Below are 15,391 nucleotides of genomic sequence, written 5' to 3' on the forward strand. Positions count from 1 at the left end.
AGATCATACTGCACCATATATATTATAGGCTTTTTCAAGTGAAGGTGAATTCGCTGATCTTATAAGGAGGTAACAGGGTTCCCCTCCCCCTGCCCAGAGAAACTTGGATTTTTCATCCCAAATACAGAGAAATCTGCCAGAAAAGACATGCAATTAGCAGACAAAAATACTATTAGTAAGCAGTAGATTGTGGATAGTGAAACAGTGCGTAGATTGAGAACAAAGTAGTCTTGGTATGGTACAGATATCATACGCATAGATATTATACATATATATCTATATGTATGGTATAGAGTGCCTCACGCAAGGAGTGTTTTGAAGGTTCACATAATGTCTCCTTCCTTTCATAATTACACAGTGATTAGCGTTCATTATTAAAAAATTATGGAAACAACTACCATGTTATAGTAAAACTTCAGATTAATATAAACCAAAATAATCACCCAATGTTTCGACCTTCATATCAAGGTCTGAAGTATAAACATATATACAAAGAAACAAGCTATGTTACAATCTACATAGTTTGGTAAAGTCACACTAATTTGGTCAACTGTTAACATTACTGGCCTGACCTCTGGTGGAAAAAATACCTTACTACACCATTAACACATAAGTTAAACAGTAATAATCCTAAAGCAGATCCCTTATGCTCCACCTCTAGACTTTCCTATTTCAGGATGCTGCACTACCATACATAATTTGCTGATACCAGTCTGACAGTCAGTTGCCAGAGCCTCCGTAGCTCAGTGGGTATAGACGAAGCCCTTTGGTTCAATCAGAAACAAATCATAATCAGAAATACCTGCATTTGATTCCTTTCTATAACATGAGGAACCTTTATCTGGCCTCTTTTGACTAAAGGTAAGCGGGTCTCATACAGAAGTAGAGGGTTTTTGCAGAAGGAAACTCGGGTTTTTCATCCCTCAGAACAGACAAACCAGCCCATGAACACACACACAGACCTACAGTCATAAAATACATACTTAATCCCTCACTAGGAGGATCAACCAGTCCTAAGGGATAGTTGAGGAATGGGAGAACCCCACACATGAATAAATAAATAAGTCAGTTGTCTATCTACCTCACTAAGCCATATATCACTAAATGCATCAATCCAATTTTATCTGGAAGATTTCATCTAATTCTCTTCCTTCTACTTTTTTATTAACACTAGACCTCCATAGATTCAAAATATCATTGTAGGAGGCAAACACACATACACACAAAGCCCATCAAACATGTTTTAAACTCATTCAATGTGTCTGCATTCCCGTGGCGGCCCATACATAAGCACTGTGACACTGCAGCACCCCCAAGAAAAAAAATGAAAAATTTAAATATTGTTTGTGTTTATAAATAATAACAATGCTTACAACATTATATAAATGCAATACAACATGTTAAAGGTTACAGCTTATGTTTCGACATTGATTGAATAGTTAATAATTGGAATTGTTCGATTAACGCTTTTGATTACGAAACAAATACACTGCGATCTAACGCAGTGTCCATATTATCACATTCGACCAACTGCAGCCAAGACTCGCCAATATTCATTTGCGCTTCTCATTGCAAGTAACTAGTGAATCTAATACTGCTCTTTGGGCAGTGTATAATATGCTTGCGTGTGCTATTTCTGCGAGATACGAAAGGGTGAACTATTTTTTGCAAATCTTATTTTATTTTGTTAAAATAACATATAATTATTTATTTATTATAGATACAAGGCTGAATTATGAGGAGTGTCACTGTTGAAAATATGAAAAGAATTATATTTTTTCAGTTATGGCTACATGAAACAAATACACTACAATCTAACACAGTGTGAGAAATTGCACCAATTGCAAGTAGACTCGCCGGTATTCATTTACATTTGACACAGCTCTTTGAGCAGTGTATAGTATGCTTGTGCGGTTATTTCTGTGAGACACAAAAGGGTGAACTATTTTTTTGCAAATCTTATTTTATTTTGTTAAAATAACATATAATTATTTATTTATTATAGATACAAGGCTGAATTATTATTATTATTACATGACACCTCCAGGGAGTCCAAAGACTCTTCGAGGGCGGGCACCTACTCCACAACTCTCCGTCTCCACCACTCATTCCACCAACTACTTTCATCATCTACACCAATGCCATCTACTGCTAAACCACCACTACTAGCACTTTCACAGACAGTCACAAACATCCATGCTCAAGGCAGGATTTGAACCCACAGCCTTTTGGCTGGAGAGCAGATGCGCTATCTCCTCAACTTGCTCCACCCAGCATACAGTTGTGTTTTATCAACCCACATCGAGTCTCTGACTCCATGGAGGTCAGATGTTAATAATAATAATACTTTGCACTCTGCAATTTTCAGAACCTTACACTAATTTCAGAACCTTATACTCTGCAACACTGAGCTGACATTTCCATACTGTTGCCCACTTATATAGTTAAGTCCTCCTATAAGACCACAACATATGCTTGATTCCACATTACTCACTCTCCCAAGTTTTGCACCATCTGCAAACAGTGGCATAGCAGCAGTTAAACCAATCACAATATCATTAATATACAAATTAAATAACAATTGTCCCAAAACAGACCCCTGTGGCACACCACTAGTGATGTTCCTCTTCTGGGATACTGCACTTTCATACACAACTTTCTGATAATTAGATATCTGAGAGCCCATTGCCTATCCAACTCAATATCATCTAGTCCCATCTACTTGAGTATATTCTCGTAGACAGGCTTATACGTTGGTTATGCATTTCTAAATCACTTAGGGAATTGAACAACGTAGATCCGAACATAAATTAAATTATACTTTAATAAATATTTCCGATATTTTGGCAACGTCACGTTGCCATTTTCAAAAGGAACTTACAAGGCACGTGCCTTTTTGTAAGTTCCTTTTGAAAATGGAACTATTGGCTATTGTTCTCCTAGAAGTCCTGATGGTGCTTTCTAACGAGCTAAGTAGGTATTCTTGGCTGTTGGGCTGAAGGTCTGCTGATGTATGCCTCCCAAATTTGGGGCAGTCGCATACAACCAAATTTGTTGAGGTTTGGAGAGTTTCTTAGGGCTGAGCCTGATTCCATAAATAGTCTTTCGAATTTGTATTTGCTACAGTGTATTACTGTAGCTTTCTTCCACCGTATTCTGGGCGTGTATCCAAAGCATGGTCTGCAAGACCAGAATGGCTGTACTTGTGAAACCGGATGTAGTCCTTGTGTTCAGAAATTCTGATACTCGCTGTCCTGCTTGTTTGGCCAAAGTATGACAGTTTACAACTACAAGGGACCTGGTATACACCAGGTAGGTCTAGGGGAAGTGGTTGGTCTTTGGTGGAGTGGATAAGGGATGCCAATTTTCTGTAAGGTCTGTAACAGGAGGTGAGGTCATGTTTTTTTTTAATTTTTTCCGAGGCACCTCGGAAAAAATCACCAAAATAGTGGATGGCATTGATTCCCCCACATACAAATTAGCTAAACATTTGGCCAAAGAGCTCACACACTATACTGGCAACACACCATCACACATAAAAAACTCAGCCCACTTTAAAGCCAGCATAGAAAACCTTACACTTCAACATACTGACATAATGATCAGCTTTGACGTCTCCTCCTTATTCACAAACGTCCCACTCAAAGAAACCTTAGAGCTAATCCAAGCTAAATTCCTCCCGATATCTCAGCCCCATTTCAGTTCACAATGAACTCAGGCTATTTTGTTTGGCAGGGAAAATTCTACAAACAAATAGATTGGACAGCCATGGGTTCACCACTCTCCCCACCCTTGGCCAATTTCTTTATGGAGACTTTTGAAGAAAAGCCTTAGCCTCTGCCCCACAAAAACCAACCATATGGCTTCGCTACATTGAAGATGTGTTCGCTATTTGGCCACATGGCTCTGAAACACTCCTCTCCTTCCTTACACACTTAAACAACCAACACTCCAGAATCAAGTTCACCCTGGAAAAAGAGGAAAACAACAGCCTCCCTTTCCTAGACACACTAGTCACCCACCAACCTGATGGAACCTTGGTTTTCTCAGTTTATAGAAAACCCACCCATACAGGCAGATTCACCAACAATCCCCCCCCCCCCTCACAACAATATGGAGTGGTGAAAACACTATACAACAGGGCTAAACTAATCTGTTCTAACGACATGGCCCTAAACACTGAACTAAATCACATTCTCAACACTTTCTCAGCCAATGGCTACCCCCCCAAAAAATCCAAAAAATATTAAAATCTACAAACCACAGCCCCCTCCCCTCCACAACAAAGATTACTCTAAATCCATCACCATTCCCTACATCCGAGGCACCTCGGAAAAAATCACCAAAATTTTAAAAAAACATGACCTCACCTCCTGTTACAGACCTTACAGAAAATTGGCATCCCTTATCCGCTCCACCAAAGACCAACCACTTCCCCTAGACCTACCTGGTGTATACCAGGTCCCTTGCAGTTGTAAACTGTCATACTATGGCTAAACAGGCAGGACAGCGAATATCAGAATTTCTGAACACAAGGACTACATCCGGTTTCACAAGTACAGCCATTCTGGTCTTGCAGACCATGCTCTGGATACACGCCCAGAATACGGTGGAAGAAAGCTACAGTAATACACTGTAGCAAATACAAATTCGAAAGACTATTTATGGAATCAGGCTCAGCCCTAAGAAACTCTCCAAACCTCAACAAATTTGGTTGTATGCGACTGCCCCAAATTTGGGAGGCATACATCAGCAGACCTTCAACCCAACGGCCAAGAACACCTACTTAGCCTGCTAGAGGGCACCATCAGGACTTCTAGGAGAAAGATAGCTTTCATATCTTCATTCTCAGTTACTATGTTGTAGTGCCTGTGTGCACGTGCCTTTTTGTAAGTTCCTTTTGAAAATGGCAACGTGACGTTGCTGAAATATCGGAAATATTTATTAATTTATATTCGGATCTACTTGAGTATAGTTACCAATTTGTGGTGTGGTAATGTAATCTATCAAAAGCCTTTGCAAATTCTAAGTACATACTGTGCATGCATCTCCTTTGTCCAATCCATTCATGACCTTATTATAGTACAGAAGCACGTTGATAAAACACAACTTACCTTCAGATTTTTTAATTTAAAATTAAATTTAATTTAAAACCGATGAGAGGCCAGAACAGTGGAGCCTCAATTTTAAGGAATCTTGAGTGATAGTAAATAAAAATTTGAAATTTATAGTACATGTTGTCAGGGACGGTCCGAGAGTATCTGATGCCCCTAGGCAAAGAAAATTTAGGCACCCCTATACATTGTCTCTATATATTTTTTCCCTGAACTATGTAGCAAAATCTGGTGCCCCGAAGCTTAGCGCCCCTAGGCAATTGCCTAGGTTTGCCTAATGATAAAACTGGCCTGCATGTTGTAATGGTGATGAACGTAACCTGGAAAACTGCTGCAATACTAAGAGTGGTAATTCCAATGTATGAATTCCTAATTAAACCACATCTACAAGAAGATTACTATGCTCAAATCTAGTCATTAGGATTTGAAAGGGAAGGTAAAATAACCTTTGAAAGAGTACAAAGGTGGATAACAAAAGTGATATTAGAGCCATAAAGTGTCCATTATAAGGCAAGACTGAGGACATATGTATGCAGAGTTTGGTGGATAGAAGACAAAGGGCTGGCATGATTAAAACTCTTAAACTGTTGTGAGGCAATTTTGGTATTGATACTAAAGAGATTTTTCATACAGCAGAACAAGGGGAAGAAACAAAGACAAGGGCCATCCCTGGAAGTTGCAAAATATAGCAAGAGGTTTATTTATTTTTACATGGAGGATGGTTGAACCATGAAATATGAACCCTGCAGAGGTTGCGGCTGATCTTTAGTTTTGGTTTAACATGTGTTATGTAAAAGGTGTGTGATATTTGATAGTAAATTGTATCTGAGAGATACCGCGACCTCCAATGTCAGTATAGTATTGGTTTAGTTTTTTTTTTTTTTTTTAATTTACCGTTGAAAGTGGCTGGAAAAATATATCGATTGGATAATCCATCAGATGTCGAAGAATCAGCGAATGTTACTCGAGTCTGATATTGAGAATGATAGAGTTGAATGTGAAGGTGATATTTCATAGTAAATTGTATCTGAGAGATACTGCATTCTCCAATGTCAGTATAGTATTGGTTTAGTTTTTTTTTTTTTTTTTTTTTTTAATTTACTGTTGAAAATGGCTGGAAAAATATATTGATTGGATAATCCATCAGCTGTTGAAAAGATTCAGCGAATGTTACTCGAGCCCGATGATGAGAAGGATAAAGTCAAATGTGATATTTAATAGTAAATTGTATTTAAAGATATGAAAGATTCCATGGAGATACAATTCCTGAATAATATTGTAATTTTTAATCTTCACTGATGCCATTTGTTCTCCCTCAATGCATGGATTATAAAATTGGTTGATCTGTGGGGAAAAAAAAAGAAATTGATGAATTGAAATGTAAATTACTACAGAAATTTTATAGGATGCAGACAAAATGTTTGAGTACATGACAAGGGAAGAAAACACGGTTCACTTCTGGAAGATAAGTAAGAATGTATTTAGCAAGTATATGTTAGCAAGATTTTTTGCTTGGAGAGTGAATGGATGGATGGAATAGGTTGTCAGAAGTAGCCGCAAGTGCAATTTCCGTGAGCGAGTTTTAGAAAAGGAATAATGGTTGATGTGGACTTCACATGATGAGTCTTACATCTTCATAGAGCTGCATAAATAATAACAATAGTCATAAAACAGCCATTTTGTCTCCAAACTGTGATCTCATTCCTGATGAAAATGCATATACAAAAAGTAAGGAAGGTAATTAAAGAAGAAAGGGATTAAAGAGGAAAAGATTAATAATTAATAGTTTTTTTGGAGTTAGTTATAAAGTAATCAAAAAAAAAGCAGTATCAGAACATACTGTAAAGGTTAGACAGATAAATAAGTGGTAGTAAAGAAGTCAAATTTCTAATAAATGTATTCACGTAGCTCATACATTTCTAATAAATGTATTCACGCAAGGCCATTAAGGAATAATTACTATAAACATTGTAGTAATTAATCTAGACTGTTAATGAGAATCGGAATGGTTATGATTCAATACTGCTAATGAAGTAAGAATGCTCTTGAACTGATTATTTAATCACATAGTCTTCCATAGATCAAATACAGTAGTTTTACTTGACAAAATTTACTAATGAATGTGTGTGTGATTTCTGTTGATGATGTTAAAACCTATATTACATCAGCACCACAGATAGGTAAAAAACAGTGAAGAGAAAACAGAAACTTGTTAATGTTGGATTTGATAATCTCTTCAGGAACAAATACAGAAAGACTAATCTAAAGGACAACAGATGCAAAGATAAACAATGAGAAAAAAGATTATTATGTGAGTATGAAGTTGAACTGTGAATTAATGCTGATCTGATGTATCACTGTATGTGTTTAAATCTAATTCCTTTACTTTGCTCCATTTTCAGCAAAATAAATGAATTAGATGACAGTTCTGATGAATAAATTTAGAATATGGAAATATCTGTAAAAAATGAAAGCAACAGCAACTGACTATCTGCCTGAAAGATTGTAGTGAATTGGTGAGAGACAGATCATTATTCAATTTCTCTCTTCTATACTGAATCATGGGTTTTAAGGGAGCTCTTATGGATACCACCCCCAAAGATGGAGGCAGTATTCAATAGTTGAATGGATCTGTGATTTGTGTAAAGTTAACAGTTATTCAGAGATAAAATAATACCTGCACAAAGAATTTGTGAATGTCAAGTAAGCAATACTGGTAGCTAGTATCGTCAGTATTTATGGCAAGAAAGTTTGGAGGTTAGAATTTCATATCGTTCTAAATGAAAGTTGTCAAAGGTAAGACTGGAAGAAAAGTCATCGGAATTCAAGGAGAATCGGCCTACCAATCCAGAACTCAGGGGGTTGGGCAGCATAGCCCCCCTATTATATATATATATATATATATATATATATATATATATATATATATATATATATATATATATAGTTTTATAAACTCAAGTTTCAAATATCAGTTGTAGCTAAAAAAAATAAAAATAAAAATAAACTTAACAAGAAATTACTTTTTTTCCCCCATCTGTATTTTACCTAAGCATAAGAAACTATTTTAGAAATAAAATAGTTTCATGACCAGATTTTTTTTTTTTAAGACTTCCACCCACAAACAGTTGTAAACAACAGAGTAAATTACTACTGTGGACAGATTAAGGATTTTTATTGATAATTTTTATTTTTTATATAATCCATAAACTCTGCTCTTGAGAACAAAAATGGAACTTTTTCAAGCCACTTCAGAGTTCCAGTAGATTTACTCAAGGCAATGAGATTCATCTCTTACCTAAAGACAACTACAGACACCATGCCCATAGTGAGATTCAAACCTGCAGCCTACTGATTTCAAAACAGGTATGTTAACTCAGCCAACCTGGCCAGCATAGTTCCCTTGAAATCAGTTGCCCTAGCATCTCCCAATGCACAGCAATTGACCTTCTCAAGCATGTTTAATGCTATGCAATATGGAAAAAGTCATACCCAGATTGTTTTTTACCTTTTGACCTTGATTCATGTCTCATCAATGGAAGTTATACAAAATACTGAGAGCTAACTCAACAAGTCCTCAACAAGCGCCTCCGTAACGCAATCGAAAGAACGACAGTGCACTGCGCCTTCGATTGGAAGCCTAAGTTCAATTCGCGTCATGATGGGAGGAATCTTTATATGGACTTTTTCAATTGAAGGTGAGTTAGCCGATCTCATATGGAGGTAGCAGGGTTCTCTCTCCCGGAAACTCCGGTTTTTCATCCCGCATACAGACAAATCGGCCCTTCAGAACACACGCAATTTACAGACAAAAAATACTAGTTGTGGTGGTTGTGGGCAGTAAATGGCGTTGATGTAGGTGATTGGTAGTGGAGATAGAGAGTTGTACAGTGGGTGTCCTCCCACTTAACGTGACGCAATTGAAAGAACGACAGTGCATTGCGCCTTCGATTGGAAGCCTAAGTTCAATTCGCGTCATGATGGGAGGAATCTTTATATGGACTTTTTCAATTGAAGGTGAGTTAGCCGATCTCATATGGAGGTAGCAGGGTTCTCTCTCCCGGAAACTCCGGTTTTTCATCCCGCATACAGACAAATCGGCCCTTCAGAACACACGCAATTTACAGACAAAAAATACTAGTTGTGGTGGTTGTGGGCAGTAAATGGCGTTGATGTAGGTGATTGGTAGTGGAGATAGAGAGTTGTACAGTGGGTGTCCTCCCGCGATGAGTCTTCGGACTCCTTGGAAATGTCACAAATAATAATAATAATGGTCAAACCTGATCTGGGTAGTGACTCTTTTCAGCATTATACATGCCTGAGAAGAAGTATAATATGCATTGTGGAGTACCATGCTAACCTGAAGTGAAGTTACCTCTATAATGCAAACAATCATATCATGAAAATATTTTGCATGCAAACTTTTGTTTGCTCACACTTGGATAAGGATGAAAAAAAAAAAGAGTGGACCTTCTTCTCAAGTATAATGTTTTATATCAGTTTCAAATAATCTATACATATGGTTGGTTGGCTTGCGATTCACTAATTCAACTGTTTTCATTTCACTGCAGCCCGTGTATCCTCTATGCTTTTCCTTGAAAATCTGAAGACACGCACAAAAAAGTTATGATATATAGTTAATACCTAACTAATAAAATTCAAATACCTGGGCTCCACTGTGATGCTTACACAAGATTCTGTTGTACAGTAAACATCTCCAGTAAAAAATCTGGTTAATTATTCCTACGGGAATAGAAGCTGTTTTTTCATCTAGGCCTTTTCAAAGTCAGATTTCAATGGGTTGATATGTGACAGACACTGCACACTTCAATATATAATGAAAAGGAAAGTGTGGGGTTTTGAGCTCTCTCCAAAGAACGAGTTTAAGTTGCACTTGGAATTACACAGCCAGTGACTATATGCAACTGATTTATTTTTGCATCTGGCCACTTTTCAGAACACATTATGATCACTATTACCTACAAATGGAAATGGTTATACTGCCCTCCCTCTCAAATCCAGTGTCATCCATCACATAATGAACAGAATTATCCCTTAACTTCCTTCTCCATTAATTCAGGTTCAAATGTAGTTTTCAAGGGCTCCTGAATTCAATTAAGAAATTTAATGAATAAAAAAATCATAAGTTTATGAATAATTATACATATATTTCCCTCTAAGAATATACTTTTAACCCATTAATTTCCCTGGGCTTTCATGGGGGGGGGTAGTTTTTTTGTGTCTTTGTTGAGTGTTGTGTGAGATGCAACTTCAGTTATTTGAAGAGGTTTTACAGAAAATGGTGGGACATCAGGGAAGAACCAGGAGTCATCCCTGGAAGCTGTATAAGGAGGGTGTGAGCAGGGGAGTGAGAAGCAGGCTTTTTGCATGCAGAGCTGTGAATGATTGGAATGCCCTACCTGACAAGGCAGTGGCGAAGCTAGAGGGGAGGGGCGGTCCGTGCCATGCGGCACTTTGAATCTTTTTGAACTTTTACAGTTAATTCTAAAATAGTCTCGAGAACTTGTTTCCAAATATTGTAATACTACTGCGAATTTTCCTTACAATTGCTGTAAGTGTTGCTAGTTGTGAGAGGAGTTTTTCTAAATAAAACTGATTAAGAATTATCTACATTACTATGAAATAGACTTCGCCAATGTCATCGACGATTTTGCTAACAGAAAAGCAAGAAATATAACATTTTAGAATGATGAAATTAAAGTTTTACTTCAAAAATAAACATAGTGTTTTAATTTATTTCCCTATACGTCATTTTGACTTTTTGTAGTATTTTTGGTGTGTATTGAGAGGGGCAGCAAAAGCTCTAGTAACACCACTGTGACAGGGTGGTGTCTGCTGAGAATTTGAGTGTGTTTAAGGTGCAGTATGATGAGCTGTGTGAATGACAAAAGGACCTCCTAGATGAGTCTAACTCCATGGGGGTCTTAGGATGATGATAATATTTCCTGTTGCATTCCTGACATGCACAAAAAAGTTATGATATATGGTTAATATCTAACTAATAAAATTCAAATGCTTACACAAGATTCTTTTGTATAGTAAACATCTTCAGTAAAAAAACTGGTTAATTATTCCTATCATTAATTGCATAACTATTATCCTTAAAAACAAAATTAGATACAGTATCTATATGCAGATTGGATATGATACAGTACTAGCAGATAACCAGTGGCCTTGGTTATATGAGGCGAGTGCAAAATGAATTTAATGGGACAAGTTACTGAATTGATTTTTAATTAGAAACCATAGTCATGCAGGTCAGGAAATGAATGTGGAAGAGACATATGCACAGAGGATCCATTTTGTTTCACTGAAAACATTCTTGCAAGATACAGAACATGTCTGAACATCTCTTGGAGATGTTCTGACATGTGCTTGAGGATTGTATATGCATACTAGACATATTCCATAGGCCAATCAGGTAATTCTGCCACGCCCACCAACCAACAAGATTTCAGGGAAAATGGACCCATGAGCATTTTTTTACTGGATTTGCAAAACTTTGATTCTCCCACACTGTGAATCTGTTACATTATGATAGTTTATAAATGCAACACAAACATTTGTAGTCTCTGTTTCAATAAGCAGAGAATGTACAAGTAATATGTTCATTCTACATTGGCAATGTTTTTTATAACTTAAATAACATAAATCAGATTTTTTCCCCTGCTAAATCATTTTATGAAACAAAAATTATAAAAACTCAGCACCATTTGCCAATCAGTGAATAATCATACATTTTTTACTGATATCTACTTTACTTCTATTAACAAAAAAAAAAAAAATATATATATATATATATATATATATGTGTGTGTGTGTGTGTGTAAAATACCCAGTGATATCACAATACCCCCCCCCCCTTTTTTTTTTCTGTGTATGTGTGCAAAATCTGATACCCTAATGCAAAATAAGAAAAACACAAATAACATGAAATACAGGCTGCACATTAAAAAAAAAAAAAATTATGGCATAAATTCCTGCTGACTAGCTTTTGATTAAATAAATACTTGTTTTATTATTATTTTCTTTACCTCAATGAAATCACAAGACTTATCATGAGAGATCAAATGGACAAAACAAAGCCTATTATAAGCTACGTAAGCTCATCCACTATTTACATGTTCACCACCCTCTCAGGTAATGTATTCCATGCTCCTACCACTCTCCATGCAAAAAAATGTCCTTCTTGCTCTTTTACTCACTACTTCCTTTTGCAATTTCCAGGGAAGGCCTTTTATCCTTATTCCTTTCCCTCATTCTACCATATGAAAAATCTCTCTGGTGTCAATCCGATTATAACTTTTCAACAGCTTAAATGTTTCAATCATATCCTCTGCTTTATCTTCAATCCATTAAACTTTGTACTTTCCATACCTTCAGTGTATCCTCATTCCCTTTTTCTACTCAAAATCTGTAGTCTAGCTAAAGAAAGTTACTAAAAGCCAATAGCTCACACAGTTGCCTATCCTGTAAAAAAAATCTTATTTTTTAAAGGATGCATCCCAAGAGTTACTTTGTGGCTATGCATGAGTGGCAGAATATTAGCCACATACATATTTTTGCTAGTGAATTTTTTTTTTCGTGATTTCTTGAAAAGTAGTGGCTGAATAAATAATGAAGCCATCTGATGTTGTATATCTTAAAAGTCAGCATTTCTTGCAAGAGAAATATGATAATCAGTGGCATCTGATTACTATAGAATCAAATGAATCAACAACTTTCCTGGACAACTTACTAAATACTGTCCATTACAGTACTCACATATCAATGTACTATATTATATATATATAGTACATTGCTAATCACAGGAAGCCCACACTCTGACAAAACACTCATGAGCACCCTCACTCTACTCCACTGTTGGCATCCCTCCAAGCAAAAAATCTAGTTAATATATAATGCTAATCAAAACTCAACTTCCCGTGGTAATCTCTAATAGACTAACATTGGCGATTCTTCTCTAATAAGCTGCTACATATTAACTCTCCTCCGTTTATCAATAAATCTTTGTAATCTTCAAGCCTTCATTCTATCCTTATAAATCCGGCTCGGAATTGTCTCCACATCACCCTAGTACTAAATTTCTTCATTAGGAATCCAGATCATTTGAAATGGAGGGGGGGGGGGGATGTTATGCTTTGTCAGTTATTTCGTGAAACCAAGACATACGCTCCAACACATATACTCGACTCATAACCATGCTACTCAACAGAATGATATTTATGATCGGTCGTCCTTAATAGCCGAAAGAGTTCTTACTAAAGTATCACGTTATTATTATTTCCTTCTTCTCTGGGTGAAATCTTACCATCTCGGGTTCCAAGAGATGTATCTAAACCATAAAATATCGACTGAATCATTGGACAGAAAACTTTAGGCCACAAAATAGCTAAACATATTACTACAACTGTTAATATTATAGCTGCCTTTCCATTTCCGATTTCCGAAGTCGCCATCCTCAGTGCAAGTTAACATATTTACACTTCAAACGCATGCTCCATACATAATTGAAACAAAAACTTCCGATGGATATAAAGAATCCATTCTTACGAACGCTTTACAAAACATGTTTTCTGTAGAGGTCGTGTCTGGTTATCAGAAAGTGAACTAGTATCAATATTTCAATAACCTCAAATTCATTGATGAAGTTATTTGGAAAAATAAAACACTTTTCTGGATTCATAGTACTAGACAGGCGGAAGAAACCGGTATTAGATCGATTCTATTCGGCTACTAAAAAAAAGAAAAAAAAGTTCTATGCCTTTTTCAGCTTGTTCAAGAACTAGTTGATTTTTAGACTGGGAGATTATAAAATAAAAAATAAATAAATAAATCAGCTAACGCCTGTTATTCCTCTATAGGGAGTAGGTGAAGCCTATTATTATTATTATTATTATTATTACGTGACACCTCCAGGGAGTCCAAAGACTCGAGGGAGGGCAACTATGTCTCCACCACTCCGACAATTTCACAATCTACCAAATACAACAAACGGCAACTACCATCATCATCATCTACACCAACGCCATCTACCGCCTATCGTCACCACCACCACTAGCATTTTCACACACAGTCACAAACAGCCATGCCCATGGCAGACTTCGAACCCGCAGCATTTTGGCTGGAGAGCAGATACCCTAACCACATGATCAACCAAGCTTCTGAAACTCAGGTGTTTAATACTGCGGCTCGCAAAAAGCGACTACAACACTCACTCTTTCCGACAATTATGTACTAATTAGGATCAAGAGAGGTTGACGGGCTCTCACGCTGTTGGTGGCAAATGGTACTCTCACTCCTAAACATTTTGAAGCATTTTAAAATCATCAATAGTCATGAGTTCATCTATCTTTGATGACTAAGTGTAGGGGACTGCCCACAATTTCTAGAAAATTAGTTAAGATAATGGAGCTCTAATTACTCCCATTGAGGAATAAAAAGAGAGTTTTTACTTCAACAAATTTATATTGTTATTTATTTTATTAATTTACAATTAATACAAGCAATTACTTGATTTGATCATATTTCCTTCTCAAAGAGCACATTTAGAGGGTGTGTAAATACACTTTCACAATCAGAGTTGTCTATTATTATGGTCCTGCTTTAAAGATATGTAAAATATTCGTTATAAATTTACTGTTTTAACAAAAGATATGGGGATATTAAACAAGCAACATATGAAACATTAAACCGCCTTCAAGCACCTCTGTAGCGCATTGGAGTTACTGCTATACGTTATGCCCTTTGCTTGGAAAAGGCCTGAGTTCGATTCTCGTGGGATGGGAAGAATCTTTATATGTTTTTTTTTTTTTTTCAATTTAAGGTGAGTTAGCCGATCTCATACGGAGGTAGCAGGGTTTTTTCTCCTGGAAACTCGGGTTTTTCGTCCCGCATAGAGACAAATCGGCCTTCAGGACACACACAATTTACAGACAAAAAAATACTAGTGCTGAACAGTAGATGGCGTTGATGTAGATAATAGAGACAGAGAGTTGTAGAGCAGGTGCCCTACCTCGATGTGTCTTTGGACTCCTTGGAGGTGTCACGAAATAATAATCTTCTTCCTGCTGACATAAATTTTAGGCCAGGTGGCCTGTTCTGGTCTCATGCCATCTCTTTCTTGGTCTTCTGATTCTTCTTTTCCCACTTATTATATTTGTATAATATTTCCGGTAGTCTACTGTTGTCCAAGGTTTCACTTGTCTGACAACTGTTTCAAACTCATTGGTTTTCGTCAGAGACTAGGCAGAAAG

General features: G+C 36.7%; 1 protein-coding gene across 6 annotated transcripts in view; it reads right to left on the reverse strand.

Moving 5' to 3' along the window:
- LOC150095415 (uncharacterized) overlaps positions 1-13,820 on the reverse strand; it is a 172,227-nt gene extending 158,407 nt beyond the window's left edge. For 3 of the 6 annotated variants that reach the window (XR_016550057.1, XR_016550059.1, XR_016550058.1), the window contains exon 1: positions 13,447-13,816. Coding sequence is in view for 2 of the 6 variants with exons in the window: in XM_090410294.1 (XP_090266420.1) it covers positions 13,447-13,594 (148 nt within the window). In the remaining 4 variants the exon portion in view is untranslated. Of the gene's footprint in view, positions 1-12,169; positions 12,393-13,446 lie in introns of those variants that run through there. The other 3 variants (XM_090410294.1, XM_090410293.1, XM_090410295.1) reach the window with 3 other exon arrangements.
- Between the last annotated feature and the right edge of the window lie 1,571 nt (positions 13,821-15,391).

Source organism: Typopeltis vanoorti, chromosome 20 (assembly GCF_054136105.1).
Source record: "Typopeltis vanoorti isolate ZY-2024b chromosome 20, IOZ_Tvanoo_1.0, whole genome shotgun sequence".
NCBI classification, from domain to species: domain Eukaryota; kingdom Metazoa; phylum Arthropoda; class Arachnida; order Uropygi; family Thelyphonidae; genus Typopeltis; species Typopeltis vanoorti.